At 43.8% G+C, this 18,270-nt stretch overlaps 1 protein-coding gene across 1 annotated transcript in view; it reads right to left on the minus strand.

The window, feature by feature from the left end:
* Positions 1-3,148: 3,148 nt before the first annotated feature.
* The window catches only part of LOC106750832 (cholecystokinin receptor-like), a 29,172-nt gene continuing 14,050 nt past the window's right edge, over positions 3,149-18,270 (minus strand). Inside the window, 7 exon segments of the mRNA XM_014631433.1 lie at positions 3,149-5,646; positions 7,577-7,707; positions 8,304-8,548; positions 9,561-9,788; positions 10,354-10,529; positions 10,920-11,105; positions 12,832-13,029. Of these exon segments, the coding sequence (XP_014486919.1) occupies positions 5,609-5,646; positions 7,577-7,707; positions 8,304-8,548; positions 9,561-9,788; positions 10,354-10,529; positions 10,920-11,105; positions 12,832-13,029 (1,202 nt within the window). The 3' untranslated portion in view covers positions 3,149-5,608.

An 18,270-nucleotide genomic window follows, 5' to 3' on the forward strand; every position in this document is an offset into this window, starting at 1 on the left:
AAGTTAAATATAAATAAATTCCAGTTACACATATTTAACATAATACAGGCGCGGTTACATTCAAGCACGGTGAAATAAAGTGAGAACGCAGAATACAACGGAACGAAACTGTTTTGCGGCAGCGTGCCGCGGACTTCGTCCCGTAATTCCTCGCGTTTTGTTTAATAATGACGTAAATATCGTGTAATAATACGCGTAATTTGGAATATTCGCAGTTTGCAAAGAGCGGACGTCTCGTTGCACGGAGTTACATTAGACACACAAAAGAGACGTACAAAAGGGACGCTTTATGAATGTTTTGTATTTACATCAGCGAAAGACACGGCCGCTGTACGCACGTAATCGCATTTTTGTCGGTTGCGAGCACAGTTTGGGGCAAACTGTGCGAATTTCGCTTCAGTTCCTTCTCACACATAAATACTGAATCCGGCCATTGTGTGGGCGGCCAAGGAATTTCTCAAAGCTTAACAATAAACGACTCACTCTACCACCGTGCTACGGTTAATACCGCAGATGTACAGATGCGCTTAGTACGCTTAGTATCCGCCGCTACGTCGCGTAGCTTCGCCATAAGTGCTGTTGCGCCTGCTCGTGAAAGATTTCTTAACTGGTCACGGATATAAAATTGAGCGCATAGCTTAACCTGTTCCTTTGAGCCAACTGCTAACGTTGTGTTGTTGCCTGGGCTTTTTTTATCGTCGGTGCTTGGGGGCACGCCGGTCAACGTGGGGACGAAATCTCGTTGCTTTCAGGCTATATGTGCGAGTTTCATTTCGGCCTTATCGCGATTCCAATATAATAACCGGAGTATTTTCTATACCCTGAGCTTTATTTGAGCCTTTTATCGGCCCTGTCATCTTCGTCACAGGACGAATCATTGCCCGTCTCTCGGAGGTGTACTACGGTCCTCCGTGGCTATTTCGATTTAACGTTACTTCGACGGCCGTGTAAAAATAGGCCGAGTTTATTAATGAGAGATGGTAGTTTATTATTTATTATGCTTTCGTCAGAATAAATCCATTCTGTATAATCAAGTGTTTTATTGGGAACCTCATAATTTACATATCGCAATATGTCGTAATTCAGTATTAATTATATGCTGGTAAATAGCTTGAAATTCATAATAAAGATTAGGGAATAACGGCACGAGTTTCAATTAAATGTATTGATATACTGGTACACCGATGAACGGATTTATTTTTATATTATTAAAATGTTATATTATGCATGAAACTTTATTTTATATTGTAGCATTTATGAAAAATACAATGAAAAATCCGATTGGATTAATTCGTTATTCCCTGCTCAGAGAGAGTAACTAAAGTAGTGAGAAGAATTTGAATTTTATCGGACAGATGGAGAAATAGTTAGAGAGAGAGAGAGAGAGAGAGAGAGAGAGAGAGAGAGAGAGAGAGAGAAAGAGAGAGAGAGAACAAGAGAGGGGGGAGGGGGGAGATCTTCACGATTTTCTCGAAACAGATAAAAGAAGAAGTACGATGAAAGGAAGAAGGGTCTTTACGATCTTGCGCCTCGTGAATCTCGGTTATGAGAATACCGAAGATTCATAATACTGGGGAATAGAGCGGTGTATTCACATGACAAAAAGAGATGGTGCGGCTAGTGAAATTGGACTAAACCCGTTATAAAGTAACGAGTATTTTCATTAAATAACGTCTTCGAAGTAGCAGAACTGCTTTCCTAGCGCGCTCACAAAAGCGACATGCATTATGCATGATGTCTTTGAACTCGGCTTTACATGGCTCCGCGTATTACGCGCCGGGCATTTGCAGCCGAACTTTTCGAAGCTCACCGAGCAGTCGAGGAAATATAACGTGAGCCGTACTTTTGTACGTGTTACTTTAATGAATTTATTCAATAACTTGATTTCCGTCACACACACACACACACACGTACACACGCATAGGTGCTTGCTTCCGTGACTTTTTCTTTTTTTGTTACAAAAATGGAACGGGATAGCGAGGTGATATATTAAAGCCATTTGTTGCGTGTTGGATCTTCTTTTTTTTTTCATTCCCTGAAGCTGACCATCTCTGATTAATAATTATGTCGGGGCAAATCCCTCACGGGCCGATAAGACACGAGATCAAGTGGCCAACATGGGACAATACCCTTCCCTAAGCTTCACAAGACCTCGTGTTTGTTTAGGTATGACCTACTTTTACCCCCCGATCTTTCCAAGGAAAATTATTAACATAAAAAGCAGAGATCGTTCTGAGATGACCAGCGCAAGGAAAAATTGAGGAATATTTTTCAGTGTAGCATAATTTCGCCGGAAAAATTTTCAGTCAAATTTTCAATCATTTGAGAGAATTTAAGCGCAATTTTTGTCTCGTTCACGAAGAGGGAATTTAAAGTCCGCTTATTATACGCGCGTAAGGTCTCAAAGGATTTGATTTAATGTACATAAATAACTCAAAGGAAAACTATAACGAGGGCCATTCGACCTTTTGCTGAATTCGTTTTATATTCTCTTGATTATCGCAATATTCCACAATATATTTTGATGTACGTGCAATACAGAAAATCCTTTTTGCGGCGCCAATTTTACGGTGAAAATCCATATCCTTTTTCTAGCAATATTGAACATATCAACAAAGTTGATGGACGTTAAATGAAGCTATACATGAAATAGATTTTTTTACAGATATTCGCGATAGATATTGAAGAACACAAAAAATTGTATTACGCGATTCTCATGATAGGTTGAAAAATCATAGTGGTGCATGGTGAGCGCTTTACGTTATAACATTATACTTTTCGTATTAAATACATATCATTTTATCAGCACAAATTAGGTGAAGAGTTACGAGAAAGCCACTTTGTAATTTAAAATTTATTCGGACACGCGGCAATTTTTTCCATATTTATAAAAATCAACATGCGCACAGACGATAAAGTACTGGAAGGTCGTCGGCTAAGAATAAGTTGAACAACTAAAAGATCTAATAGTGATATTAGGAGAGAGAAAGAGAGAGAGAGAGACAGGAGGAAAGAGGGAGGAAGGGTGGGAGGGAGGGAGAGCGGAAGGAGGAGAGAGAGAAAGAGAGAGGAGAGGTACACGTTTGATGGAAAAATAATCCATACGGCAAGGGTTTCATGTTGCAAAAAGTTTATTAAACATCTCAGCGCAGCGTCCATCTATAAAGTCGATCGAATCTTATTCTACTTTATTACACATTTCTCGCAGCGGAAAATTTCCGGATGTTCCTCGAATACTTCAGGAGATGTAGAACGCCTTCGTATTTATTATTTTTTTTCTTTCATCCTTTTTCGTGACGCGCAATTTCAATCTTTGCGCGAGTAATTAATTCGATGCCGCTGAGTTGCAACGTCCAATGTCTTAATATAAATTACACAGTATCCTATATTGCGATAAAAGTAAGAATCGACACTTCCGTAAAAGGTGCATATCCAGGCACCTGTCTAGAGATATAGATAAGGAAAGATTATTTCTCGTGTGTGCGACACATATAAAATTTCAAATAAAAATACAACATTTTTATACAGAGGTGATAAAAAGTACCCGACCGAAAGATACATTGAAACGAACACGGTTATTCAATGCGCGTCGAAAAATGTGTTTTTCATCGCCGTGGTATGATGATAAATGGACTCAATAAAATTCAAGCGGAATGCTCAGAATACCCCAATTTATGGAACGTGTAACGTTGCGCGATAGACAGAGAAAATTATTCGCGTTAGATGACGATAACACTTCACCGAGGTAACGTTACGCGTATGCGCGAGGAATTTCGTAAAGCAAATTTGATACGTCTAAAACAGATATCGTGGTCGTCTTACGCTATCATTTAAGGGTTATTCCCTGACAAATCCATGAATCGTGTGCAACAGGTGTATCAAAGATATGTACGACGGAAGATATGCGAGCAGTATTACGTGGCATTTGCGTGCGGACTCGCGTGGGAGATGAAGACTGTATTTGCAAAATAAAAGTACACTTTTTATAACTTTTTAATCGCCACGTCGGATATGTATTTTCGGAACGGCTGAATCCTAGCGGATTTTGCAGCGAATCTTTGGCGGAAATTAAATTTGGAATTCGCATGCTGCTGAGAGGAGCCGCGAGTGCTGCGCCAAAAAGAGCAATGTTTAATAGATAAGCGTGCGCGAGAGCATTAAATACGAAAGCGTGTAAAAAATTAGCATAAGTGAAATAAATGAACGGGCGTAGTTACCTGAAATGGCGTAACTATGTTTGTTTTCCGCACGAAGCTGTTTACCACATAAATGTGCTTTATAGCGTCGCGTTAAGCTTGCCCATGGAGGTGTCCGAAGCGCGTTTTGTCATCTTTATGCACGCGTATGAAATATAATCTTGCGGAATTAGGTTAATTAGTAATTTCCCGGGTGTCGTCGTCTACTGCGTTATAGTAAATTTTTATGGAGAACGAATACACTTGTATTGTATCCAAATATAAAGTGTATCTGAATTCTACCGACGAATTTATAGGGCAGATTCTAAAAATAGATTAAAACGTGTATTGGCGAATATATGTTCGCGAAAGCTTGGTTTTAGATATAGTCTTCAGAAGATGACAACGATAAAAGAAAACTAAATTAAAGAAAGCTTGAAATAATGCAGCAATATTCGAGCATATACGCGCGTTTTTACCTCACGGATGTCAATTGTGTATTTATAAGAGAGGCAGACATTTTAAACAATTTTTCTAACAGTATGTGTCTAGTTGCTTATTTGCGAAACACGATTTAATGAATAAAACAAATTGTTTTAAACTGAAATCCCGGCAGCTACATCGCAGAAACTAAATGTTTGAAGACATATATTTATTTTTTACTTACTTCCTTATGTAGAATCTATCCTGTGGGTTTGTCGGTGGAACTCAGATGCACCCTGTATTTAGAGGATTGAAATGCGAAAATACAATTTTCAAAATATTTGCGTCCACTATCTTGGAGTATTCCGCCTCCATTGAGGATCGATTATATTTTCAATAGTCTACTGACAAATATCAATTTCATGAATTTTGCGGATCGCCAGGTCGCAAGGACGCCTTTACACCCGGCGACCGATTGATTCATTTACACATTTTATACACATAAATATTACACATGTGAAAGATTATACAATGCAAAATCTTGCACTCGCTAATTTGTACAAAAACACCGATGATGAGATTATTCCCTTTTTCCCGCCTTCGAACTGTCTGAGCGCCGCGCGAACGACCGATCCGATGTATGTAATACAAAAATAACACCCGAACGCGCGAAGAGATGCAACGCGTGCCTTTCTCTCCCTGACGAGTTCCTTTTCAGCTTTTTGGCGAGCCAAAACTAAAGCTACAAAAGTGAGATCTGACAGATTTCCAAGTTAGGCCAAGAACGTGTATGCGTTCGCTTTAAACTTCGGGAATCACATTGACACGTTTCGCTTCGGTCGATCGTAAAAGGAAGTTGAGATTGTGCACGCAGGAAGATTTCGATGAGCAATGAGGCGCGCGGACACACGCGGGTTCCTTACTATTTTCTGGGGCCGATGGCCATCGGGGGCGAAATCTCCGCAAGTGAGTGGAGAACCGTCGGGTCACCGTCGTATAATTCACACGACCTAGACGCGATCTTCCTCCTCCAGCAATCGTATCACCTCTGAAACAACGACATTCCCTTGCAATCGGAGAAAAGAGAGATAAAGTTTACGAGTTCGCGTGCTTCGGGGGAACGAGGCCGACGGAGGGATTTCGTTTGTGCACGTGTCGAAACGGCGGAAACGCAGGTCGCGAAGGGCGCGAAATTCGAGGAGAAACGTCGCTGTAAGCGGCGCTTGAAGCCTGCGTGAAATCCAATTGTCCATTGCATCGCGTAATACAATCCGCCTGAGTGTCGAGCCTCGAGGAGTGTTATCGAGTGTGATGTCCGAACCGACTCGGCGTTTGAACCTCAAAACCGTCGAGGATTACCGTTGGATTTTATCGGCCAATGCGGGTTCTACGATATTGCTCACGGTAGATAGACCGATATTCATTCGACCTGCGTCTGCGTTTGGCATGCCAATATTAGGTTTCCACAATAAGTAAGCTCCAAAACGCTTGAGAAACGGTGGGGAGGAGGGGGAGGAGAGAGGGAGCTATTATTAGTTCCAATACTTCGGAGGAACAGCCAATGTATATATACTTAACGCGAACCAGCATCATGAAAGTTACATTACGCGCGAGAACTGCGCTGCGGCAAATGCGCCGGCGGCTCACTACCATTGACTACGTCGGCGCTTTAATGGAGTTGTTGTTGTTAACTGGATTAAACTGCGAAAGCGTCGGCTTAAATTTCAGCGCGTTTCGTGCGCGTTTCGTTTGTGTATTTTTCCCGATGCCCGATATCCGGTTGATGTTAATTCTCAGGCGCGCCAATAGTGCCCGGTTTCGTAAATTAGCGCGATAAAACGACGGAATCTTATGAGAATGGGAATTATAACAGCGCATAATGTCATGGTAATTCGATGCAATCTCGGCCCCGAGTAATATCCACAGACTCCTATGTATTATCAGACCGCTAATTCCTTTATATTTATGTATCAAAAAATGGATCTCGAGAGATACACGGAAAGAAGAACAGTTCTTGTACGGAAAAAATCCGTATTTTCAACGTGTATGTGCTGAAATAAGATTATGAAGCGTTGAATAAAGATAAATGAAATTGGTTTACACAAAAAAAAATTGCATGTAGTTTTACCAAAAATATAATATTCCCGTTATTCAAGAATAATTTCCTCAAGAATAATTTCCTCAAGAGTGGAAAATATTAGGCGGAAGAGAATGATATCTTCAAGTCAAGAATTACAATTTCTTCAATTTGAAATTATATTATCTTTATTGGAATATATCTTTGGAAAAAGAGGATAATAAATTATTGAGAGTTTTTATAGCAACAAATTCTTTGTCTAATTTTAAAACTGACGGCAAACTGAGATATAAGAAGACGAAAGAGAGTATATCAGAGAACTGGATGGCTCAGTAAAAGAAGGTGCCCGGCAAATGAAAAGTTTCGATCCAACAACTCCGGCTTTCGAATTTTCTCTCTGACTTTTATAAGAACCAGGTTTTATATTTAAGATCATTTTAAGTTTATCTTCAGATGCCGGGTCACTTCATCGGCTGCAAAATGTCTGAGGATGAACTTAAACTAAGACGGTCTTAAATATAAGACTTAAATTTTGAAGTGAAAATGTTCATACTGTTGGAAGAAAATTAACGTTAATTTGATTCAAACATAGTGTTAATAAAAAGTCAAAATAACGCGTGCGTAGTTTAAAAGAGGAGTGACAGTTGAAATGTAGTTTCGCTTACGACCAATCAGACGCGAATATCATACTACTTATACGTATAGACATGATTCCATGCATATTTCCCAGATATGTGTTTCGTAGGAGTTGGCGGTCCAGTAATATATAGAAGTTCGTGGCAATGTTTCACGGTATTACGGTAACGCGTGACAGAACTTTGAACGTTATAATTTAATGTTGCCGTGCCGGATGTTGAACGCGTTGATAATAATAAACGGTCAACAGTTGACTAAAAGTTACCTGATCTGGCGGCAATGGACGCTCTACCCAGGTACACGGTTGAGTCATTTCCGCTTAATCCGCTGTTATTGCTAGCCTGCACGGCGTTTCCGGTGGTCGCCAGTGCGATGTCCCTGTGTCTGCAACCTACCCTGAAATAAAACGCGCTCCTGTTTACGCGACTATGTATTGTTCTCGCCAGTTGTCAACCCGTTACCGATTTTTCTCTTGAACATCGAGGTAAAGAGAGAGAGAGAGAGAGAGAGAGAGAGAAAAGGAAAGATATTACATTGCACAGAATTAAAATAAGCAGTTTTCATTTAAAGTATCCGGAAAAGTTTCACGGTGTTTGTTAACGGTGTACCAAGGTGTACCAACGGTGACGCAAATATCCGTATGTTCACTAATTTTCCACAGTTTGCATTTGAAGACACAGAGTAAACCGTGCTTTGCGATCCTTAACGAGCTCGTCTTTAACGAGCGTGTTAACAACTCCCGACGAGAACGGCTATTACACCCTTAATTATACCCTTTCTAAAAGCGGCGGCCACGGCAGCTCGAGGGTTCTTCCGCGAATCTTCCGCGAAATTAATCCCGTCGGCCCAACGGCATAATTCGCAAAGTAGAGAGAGAGAGAGAGAGAGAGAGAGAGAAACATCGCGACTCCTTTAAATCTTCGTGCCGGTAAGACGAAAAAACAAAGTAGCGACGGAAACTATAAGCGTGGCGACATCGTCCACCGGATTACCTCCAACAGCGGTGGCAGCTGAAGAGCTCGAGGAACGCCTGACGAAATTTTCGGTTCATGAAGCAATACGTGATGGGATTGCAGCAACTGGAAACATAGGCCAACAGCTGCACCAGGCTGATGCCGGTGCTGCCGACGACGGTGTACACCAGGTCGGGCGCGAAAATGTACCACGTATTGATTATGTGCAACGGCGCCCAGCATACGAAAAATTCCAAGACTATCACGAAGAGCATGCGGATCACCTGCAACATCACGGGCGGGCGCGTTCGAGATGCAACAAGTACGGGTACAGCTCAGTACTGTCAATATAAGCCGGGGATTAGTCGCTGTGTCCAGATGCTTCTATCTGATACTTAAATTCGGTCGAACTTCCCTGACCTTAATAGTATTTGACCTGAGACTAGCGCTTGAGTATCCTGAAGTAAGTCAACGACGCCTGATCTAGATAACATCTGACTACATTGGGCTAATTGACTACATTAAGCTAACGTTTGCCCATGTATTCTGGTAATTTCATTTAGGTAGCGTCCGAGTACTCGGATGCCCTGAAATTTCATAATTTAATATTTCTTGATTTCTATCTGAATTCTTATCAGGATAACTTAATGGGTACCCGATCTGGATGACATCACCTGTATGAGGGATAACACCTGGATATTTCGATATCTTAATGGTATTTAAATGATATCACCAATTATCTGAATATCAACACTACTGATACCGTCCCGACACGATGTTTTCATGCAGAATTAATAAGAGGCGAGCCCTTTGCAGCGCGCACGTCCCAATAACACAAACGCCATTAGCTCCTACTAGCAACGGATTTGTTATTCTGCGCACGCGACGTGCAAAATTAGATCGTGTACAAATGCGCGATATAACCGGGGAAAATGTCGCGATTTCTACGCTCCCTCTGTGCATTTGTCCCTGTGTATTTGTAAAATACACTAATATAAGATTCCTCGGAACTGAGCCGGCGCTGCCGAGTGGATAATAGAGTTAATACAGCCGTGCGCCGCGGTGCCGATAACTATCTCGACCTGGCGTGCGCACCGCAACAACACGTTTCTTCTATACTCGCTCCAGATTCCATGATTTCCTAGAAACGGGGGACTCGGGTGTGCACGCCGTGTGCAAACCCGCTGTGCATACATTTTGCGCCATGCAAGGCCGCGCGGATAATTTCCCATTAAATTTACGGAGCGTAAATCGCTCGCCCCCAGCCGGCCCGATTAATTGGACGCCCGAGCGTACCTTCTTCTTCGCCTCGATGCTCTTTCCCATGTAATTGCTACGTATCATGTGTTGTCTGCTGAGCGGGCAAATCGAATCCTGTTGATCCTCGTTAGCGGTGTCCTTCCCGTCCCGCACCAAGCATTCGCTTCCGTTCGCCCGTATCTGGATCCTGGATCGCTGGGGCAAATCTGTACCGTGACACTTGCCGGCAAGCACCCTGGAGACCACCGTCCGTTGTAACCGCACCTTTTTTGGGGTGAGAAGCGCGATGCCTCGGTTAACCGTTTCACGTGCCCCCTGAATGTTCTCAAGACAGCGGACGGTTTAATCCGCCGGCCTGATCCCTCAAATTTATCTAACGCCCGACCGTTCTATTGGATCTTGAAATCTCAATTGGCCGAAGGAAATTAGCGACGGAACCGGTCGCTCCCTCGAGTTACAGGCGCCGAGTGCGGTGCGCGCGAGCTTGTATCGAGCGGTGATGAATAATTTACCGACGGTATCAGTATTTCCCGATTAATCGTAACAATATTATTCAATTCGATACGCGTCCATACGACGTGTCGTTTTCCGTCGAGCCCCCATTTTAATTCGATATTTCGGTACTCTAATTGGACATCCAGATGTTTCAATCGGGTATTTTGCAGCGCGATATCGCGTCTGTAATTAATTAAAAATTAACAATCCGAATCATAAATACGATTTTTCTCTCCCCCCCCCCCCCCCCCNACGCCTCGCCTAAAACAGGATTCGTTAATCCGGACTTGCGTCCCAAGGCGAGACTTTGTCGAGGCTACGACGTTTTTCTCACCCTAGACGGTACACCTGGAGGCGCGCCTTGGAAGTGTCCCGAGGAGGACGAGAAGCCTCGCCGCAATCTGGAAGTTGACCCGCAAGCACCGAACACCATCGTTGAGCTTGCGCCGCGATCGCTCGTGTTGTTATAAGCCGAGCCCCGTATCGGCGTGGCGGATCTCGTTCTCTCCACTGTAATTCGGAACGTTTGCAATATCTTCGATCTGAATACGGGCTGCCTGAAAATGAATCCTTCGAAAATTCCGTATTAGCTACTATTAAAGAGAAGAAAGAAGACTCAACATTCATCTCTTTTTCCTCCTCTCTCTCCTGCGTGTCGATGCATTAGTTCGCAGTCTTGCCCCGAGAGTTTTCCCGTTAATACACTTCTTGTTAACTTTTCACCGGCTACGTTTCATTGAAGACCCGCGAAGATAAGCGAGGTCGACGGCGCGGTGGTAACTTTGGGAGATGCTTTTCCGGAGCATTCTATCGCGAGACCGAGAACATGGCGGGGGATTCGACTCGAAAATTGCTACTGTCACATCCCTGTGCGACCGATACCGGCGACACTTCACTTACGTCTTCTGGTACACGTCGATGACTGCCGTAACTCGCGCTTGAGGCCGCGCCAAAGTTTCACCGCTATCAGGGAGTAAGCCAGGCTCATAAACAGCAGGGGCACCAGCAGCAGCGTGCCGTCCAGAAAAAGATTGAACGCCCTTTCGGAGCCGACGCTCGGCCACTCCTCGCGACACTTGTGCCTACCTGAAATCGTCAAGCAGCGTGAAAACTTGTCCCTCTTCCCTCCCCTCTTTTTCCCTCCCGAGCGTTTAACCGTAAAAGTTAAACTGTACGGCCGGCGCGGCAGGAGGGAGGAGGGATCGTATTTCCGTAGGGATTTCCACTCTATATTTACACCTACCGGAAACACGGTTGAAATAGGAGAGCAATTCAACGCCGCGTTTATTCACCGCGGGAGATCTAGGTGTGTGGCCGTTAATTAGAGATTTATTCGCTCACCCTCCACTCGCGGATCGGCTCTCTTTCTCGTTAATGAATGGGAATACCGTGGATTCCGCCTCTCGTTAACTGTCGAACTCGAGATCGGCGCTCAATCGGCGGTCTATCGGTGTCGAATAGCCCGCATGATCACGGATCCCGGTAATCGTACACTGCATTACGTGTTCTACCGGTCGGATCGGACGCCGGAGAAATTATTGATCGTGGCGACTATTGACCGTGGCGAGAGAACATGACTCGTCCAATTTAATCACTCGTGATCTCAAGGCAACGTTTTGTGACGATACACTTAATACAAGGTCCCGCAATGAAAGAGCAAGTGACGTCTAATATCGTGCGAATTTTCTCGGCCGACATACGTAACACGCGAGGAAACCTCGTTCTGGAATCGATAGTTGTTAATGGACGGCTTATTATCTCGCCCTGCTTATGTCGCAATGAAATTTCGGTAGCGTCAGGCAGCGCTTCCCGTTCCTTGGCTGAGAAGCTTCAGGCGATATGCGACGAAACTTCGCGACACAAAGGGCTCCTTTTATAGATACGCATTATCGAAGAATATTCAATATGCTGGAACTCGGACACATTATGTATATGCATAAGCTACCTACGTCGTTGAATGAATTTCCGGGAGAGTGGGTGAGACCGGACGTTAACGGTATCGAATTGAGATGAAAATGTCAAAGCAGAAAATCTGGGTCCCGATTGGCGCGATTGTAACTAATAATATATAACGCAAATGTCATACGGCGCTACTATATACATCACTATATGCGCTCTGTGTGCAAACCTGACCTTTAAATACTGGATTATTTTCGGTGATCGTTTATCGTCGATTCGTTTATCAGCTGATAATAAGTCGGACGAACCAATGAAATTTTACGTGAAATTTTACGTCTGCCAGTCAAAGCTCGCACGACCGTGAGATTATTCCTTTCTATTCGCGAGCCGAAATCTCGATGCTACTTCGATGCTCCTAAGAACAGTTCGCGTTTATATAGATAGCCTATAGACCAATAAAAAAACCTACTTTCACGATATCACACTTGTTAACTTCTCTCTTGAACTTTCAATTTTACAGATTTAATTTTAACGCTACTTTGAAGCTATGGATCCTCTTAATATTTTCAATATTAAATTCACACTTAATACTCAAAACAACGTATTTTGACGCTAAAACAGTGAAAACGGAAATTTAAGACATCTTGTGACATGATCAGAAATTTCAGACGTCGTTTGATATGGTTAAATTCAACATGACTGAAAGATTTCTGCTCCTACTTTGACCAGGTCAAAGTTTTTGACAAATTTTAATACGGTCAAAATAGGAGTAAATAATATCGTGAAAATCGAGCCCGTTTTGCTACCTTCTCCTACTGTTTGTACAGAATTAGAAGTTTAGCGTAAGGCGAAAATTTCGATTCGGGTTTGCCTGCGTGAACGGAAGCGACATGCGATAGCGGCGCGCGCTTACCTCCTTGTAGGTTTTTCAATCGGGACATGACGAGGATCGGTACGTTCCACGTGAAACTCAGAATCCACACGATAGCGATCATTTTGTAAGCGTGGAATCGTGTCTGCCATCGTCTCGACTTCAACGGTCGGCAAATGGCGAAGTAGCGCTCGATCGAAATAGCGACCAGCGTCCAGACGTCCACCGACACCGACACGGCTGAAAAAGCATATCGTACATTTAAATCGTCCCGGATCGCGCTGACTCATCGACCGTTCTTATTTTCAACATTACACACACACATACACACGTATATCCGTATATATGCATGTGAAAATACGCCGATTCTTACGAATTCTGTTTTCTAATCGGCATTTACAATGTCCCATCGGTAATCTGTCGGCGTAGCGCGATAAGAAATTCAATACGCAGCATACGATATCGACAGCATGATCGGTTCGCAATTTGCGCCCCGCAGCCGTCTATCGTCCGGCTCGGAAAAATTCAATGATAGAATCGATTTAACTATCCTCTATCTATTTAATTGCCCGGCGAAAGGGGGATGAGGGATGGGTATATTTTCGAATTTCGATGGATGTAGGCCAACGATGAATCAGCAACAAAGGCACGTTCGCTTGTTAAAGAGAAATATCAGTCGCGCTTTGTCGACAATAGAAAAGTATCCGACATTCAATAACAGGAGGCGAAAGGCCGCAGCCAACTACTACCCGCACCGACGGTGTCCATTGCGAAAAGAAAGAGAGAAAAAAAGGAAGGAAAGGACGAACGCACGTGACGTGCACTCTCCCGCGAAGAATCGTTTTCACGCCAGCGTCGTTTCCTTCCTTGTCGCTTATCAGCTGTGCCGAGGCCACTGGCGGAGGAGTTTTCGACTGGAAAGTGTCGCCAAACAATATCCTCGCCCCTTACGTCTTAAAATGCACAGGGAGGAGGTCTCTCTATGACGAACGTTCTCTCCTTCTCTCGACGCGCCCTCGGACACGATTACGAAATTCTTCCGCGACCCGAGCGCGACCCACTTGCGTATTATTCGGCGTCAAGGCTGTTAACGGCAAATTCTCGCATTTAGAACGGCATTATGAGATCTCATCGAATCTCACTACGGTGGGAAAAGGCGTGATTTCGTGTATCGGTGCGCGAATACGAAGAAGAACGCGCGGAACTGCTACGCAGCGTAAAGACTCGGAGGACAAATTTATGAGAATGAGCGGGCGCGTCGAGCTAATAAATTAAATTTAAATCTCATTTGCGTGGATGCGCATAATGTAACGCGTCGTAAATAACTTCAATTGCATTTAAGAGCGCACGCGGCGGCGACAGCTTACACAGAGGCGAATTATATCTTGTTTGTTGGTGCAGATTTTCCGTTCGACCGACGGAGCTTCCGTGCAATTAAAATGTGCATACGCTCTGATTAATTATGCCTCGTAAACGGAATTATCTCCCGCGATTTGTATTGTCGTTACGTTCGTCCTTAATTACGTCTCGCTCGAAATGTCGTGGGGAATACCGTCGTCTACGTCGTACTCCACGGAGCGAATCCATCGAGCACGGCGCGATGCGACGTGACTCTAACGACAAACTTGATTTTCGCAACGTGAAATCGAATAAAGAGAGAGAGAGAGAGAGAGGGAGAGAGACAGTTAGGAGGCAGTAAGGTTTACGGTGGTTTCTAAAGAAAAAGGAAAAGGAGAAACACAGATAAGCGGCGACGCGGCGGCCGCGTGAGCTAATTCGCTTTAATTACAAAAAGTTAATTATGCGCTTTCGCGGCGGAAAGACAGATGGTGCAAGGAATTGGCCGGGAGAATAATTCGCGCGGAGCTGCGACAGTTGAAGTGAACTAAGTTAAGGGCCGGCGCAAACAAAACTCGCGGCAAATTATCCGTCTTATTAAGCGGAGAGGAGGTTCTTTTCTTAGTTTACACAATATCAAAGAGATATTACGTGATGTTAAGCTCGTCTTAACGAGGCAAATTCCCTAATGGATCATCAAGCTTGAACGTAGAGGCAATTAAAGTAGCCGAGATCTCGGCATCGAGATGGAGCTTTCCCTGAAGAGAAATTTGCATAAAAAAGTGCGGATTTCGTGTTGCTCACGCGTATCAATCGGCTTGATGAATGCGCGAATTAATATTGCGCGGCACGGAGCCCGCTCATTAAGTGGAAATAATTCACGAACGATATGGATATTTCTCACGAACGACTATTCCGCGCGAGCGTAAACTGTACCCGTCGCGTTAAAGCCACGGTTTTAATACCGAGGCGCAACCGCGCGCGAATATGGGCCGCCCCCGGCCGAAACGGAACCGGCCACGCATAATCCGGGCGACAATGGGCGAAAAAGGAAAAGGGGAGAAAAGAAGAGGAAAAAAGCGATTACATCCCGCGCCTACGGGCGCGACAATAAAAACGTCTCGCGAGGAGGGGAAATCCACGGTGCGGCGCGGAAAGACGTATCGCGCTCGCGCACGATTTCAATTTCAAAACAGGATTCGCGCGCCGGAAAGAAAATTATGCCACATACATATACATACTCTGTAGGCGGTGTATCATTCCCGAAGAAGATAGACGAGCCCGGCGTGCTCACTCCCCGGGAGCAAGAGGACGTAGATTCGCAGAAATAAAATATCTTAATAAAGCGACGATCCTCTCTCTCAGTCCTTTTATCTTTTCCGCGTGTCCGAAACGTATCCCCGAGGAATTATGAGACGAGTTTTACGGCACGACGCTTTTCGCATCGCATAATTTTATAAATGTACAGTGTACGGTGAAATTCAGATTCGCGAGAGATGCGAGGAGCGGAGGGTTCGATAGAATATTTTAGCTAGATATTCCTAGGGCTAAACAGAGAAGCGTCACTGGGCTCGATATATCGAAGGTCGCCATCTTACTTGTATGGATACTCAAAATTTCCAGCGGGCTTCCAGCGGTACTTGCATGTATGGAGAAAATATTGTAGTAAAAATAACTACAAAAGCTTGCCATGTTGGATTATACCGAAATTATTGACTAAAGTATTATGCGTGTGTTGTGTGTAGTCTTTAATGATGTAAGTATATATCATTAAAGATTTAAAGCACACATCGTAATTTCAGTCATAATTTCGGTATGGTCCGGCATTACAGAATTTTGTGATAATTTCTATCACAATATTTTCTTCGTGTATTATTCGAAGCGGATGATGAGCAGGAAGGAAGATAAATGAGACGTCAAGAGATCGACTTCTGTAATTAGTCTGAATAGAAATATTCTTCCTATAATCTGTATAATCCGGCACGTCGAGAGGAAAGGGGTTTTATTTAGCCATGACATACTAAAATCGCATAACAAGAATATTATAATTCTCCGGTACGGTGAGTTCCGAAACGGTTCGGAATTTGTTTTCAATGCATCTCAGAACGCAAAATAGTGGTTCAATGTGAGAGAATTCACTTACGAAAATAAATTCTCTTATCGGACTATCGCTTGTATTTCAAACCACATGAAAAAAATCTTCAACCTTACATATTTCATTATATATGCCTTATCACTTCTTAGATCAAGAGTTCATTATTTTTAGCCTTACACGTATACGCGTTAAATTGAAAATCGCAAAATCTAATTGTACCAGTCGAGTTATAATGATTCTAGTAATAATACTTTCGACCTCTTATACATATATATGCAAGGCTAAAAATCGTGCAATTTTCGTTCTAGAGAATGCAAAGCATACGTGACGCAGTGTGTACAGTGTGTTGCGTCAAAATACAAGTTCACAGGAGGACGGACACGGACTCTACGCGGTATGTTCATTTGTAAAATGGTTTGCACTCGGTTTTCCACTAAAAACCGTGATAAAGCGTGCGTAAATCGTTTTCTAATCATGCGTACCGTCAATCCCACGATGATTCCGTCTTCAAACGCGAGTGTCCGCCAGCGAAGCGAATAGGCAACCCGTCGTATCGACCTGTATGTTCAAAGAACGTAACTCTGCGTATCATATGCTCTTATCCATATAGCACAAATGTTGATCGAAAAGATGTTCGAATATCTCTGAGACGTCTCAGGTACGTCTTGTGAACATTTGTACTGGGGTAGTCATGGTCGTTGAGCAAAATAGTACCAAAATAGATCCATATAATTCAGATAGCCCTCATCAAACTGATTCTTCGATGACTTTAATATCTTTAATAAATAACTTCAATCACGTTTCTCCACTTTTATATCTGGAACTCTAATATCGTCTCATCGATAAACAGTGAAGCGCCTCGTTGGTAATACGTAACGTAATGCGACACCGCACCGTTTCAAAATAGACCTTCCTCCCACCCGAGCCATTTAATATTTGTAATTTCCTGGCCCTTGTTCTCCAACTTGTCTCCGATATCGACGTATCGGAAGCGTAGGATACACGTCGATATCGCCGGTGTCGAGACCGAAACCGGTGCATCTGCCCTAGATGCCAACTCGGAAGTGCCGTAAAAGCTCTCTCGCGCGGTGGCACGCACGGTCGTTCTGCTTTTTTACGCGGCAGACATTCGACGAGCGCGATCTCTCGCATTGCGGGATCGAACGATCATCAGCTGTATTTGAATTCCGCGGATGCAACGCGACGAGACTGTTACGCACGCACAACCGGGATTCATAACGCATAACCCGCCTGGAATTTCATCCCTTGGGATGAAGATCTCCGGACGAGCAAAATTCGACTTCGAGTTGGTCGCCGCGCTAACATTGTTCTCCCTCTCTCGCGCGATTACTCCGCGATACCAAATTGCTAAGCTCCGATGGAAGTTGCACACGTGGTGCCGATGCTCGAGATAAAGCACGTTCCAATAGACACACCGTGTGTTTCGCCGAGGAACGAGCTAATGGGTCCGTGCCGCGCGCAAAAGTATCAGCGATAAGACGCAAGAAGTGAACAAACTGACCAACCACAGTCGATTGTTCTCCTTACTACTTACCCCGAGAATAACCGATTATGATTAGATCAATTTGACGGAATATTATTGGCGACATTTTATATGTCGATAAAATTTACAGACAAGTTGCGTCAATTTTATCCGCAGTAACCATTTTGTAACTTAGGCAATGCGAGATATACGTGCAGCTGAAGCATAGCAGTGGTAAATGTGGTACGTGAGATAGGTGATTCAAGATCCCGACTTCCCGGGTCTTGTCAGTGGGTAAGCACGTTCTTCGAACATGAATAATTAATTGAATCGACTAAACGACACACAGTGTACAACAATTTATCGTGAAATAACGTCGGGCAAAGGTTCTACCGCTTACATTTCCCTGTGTGTACCGCGACTTGAGGGCGCGATTCATGACGTCAGCGCGGATATTTTCGCGCCAGGAGAGAGCGAAAGATAAAACGCAAGAGCGCAACTTGAAACTTTTGACGAACGTGCTTCTCACGTGTAGCCGTTCGGGAATATCATCGTTACACCAGCG

Source organism: Dinoponera quadriceps, unplaced genomic scaffold (genome assembly GCF_001313825.1).
Source record: "Dinoponera quadriceps isolate SergipeBrazil2010 unplaced genomic scaffold, ASM131382v1 scaffold6593, whole genome shotgun sequence".
Lineage (NCBI taxonomy): Eukaryota > Metazoa > Arthropoda > Insecta > Hymenoptera > Formicidae > Dinoponera > Dinoponera quadriceps.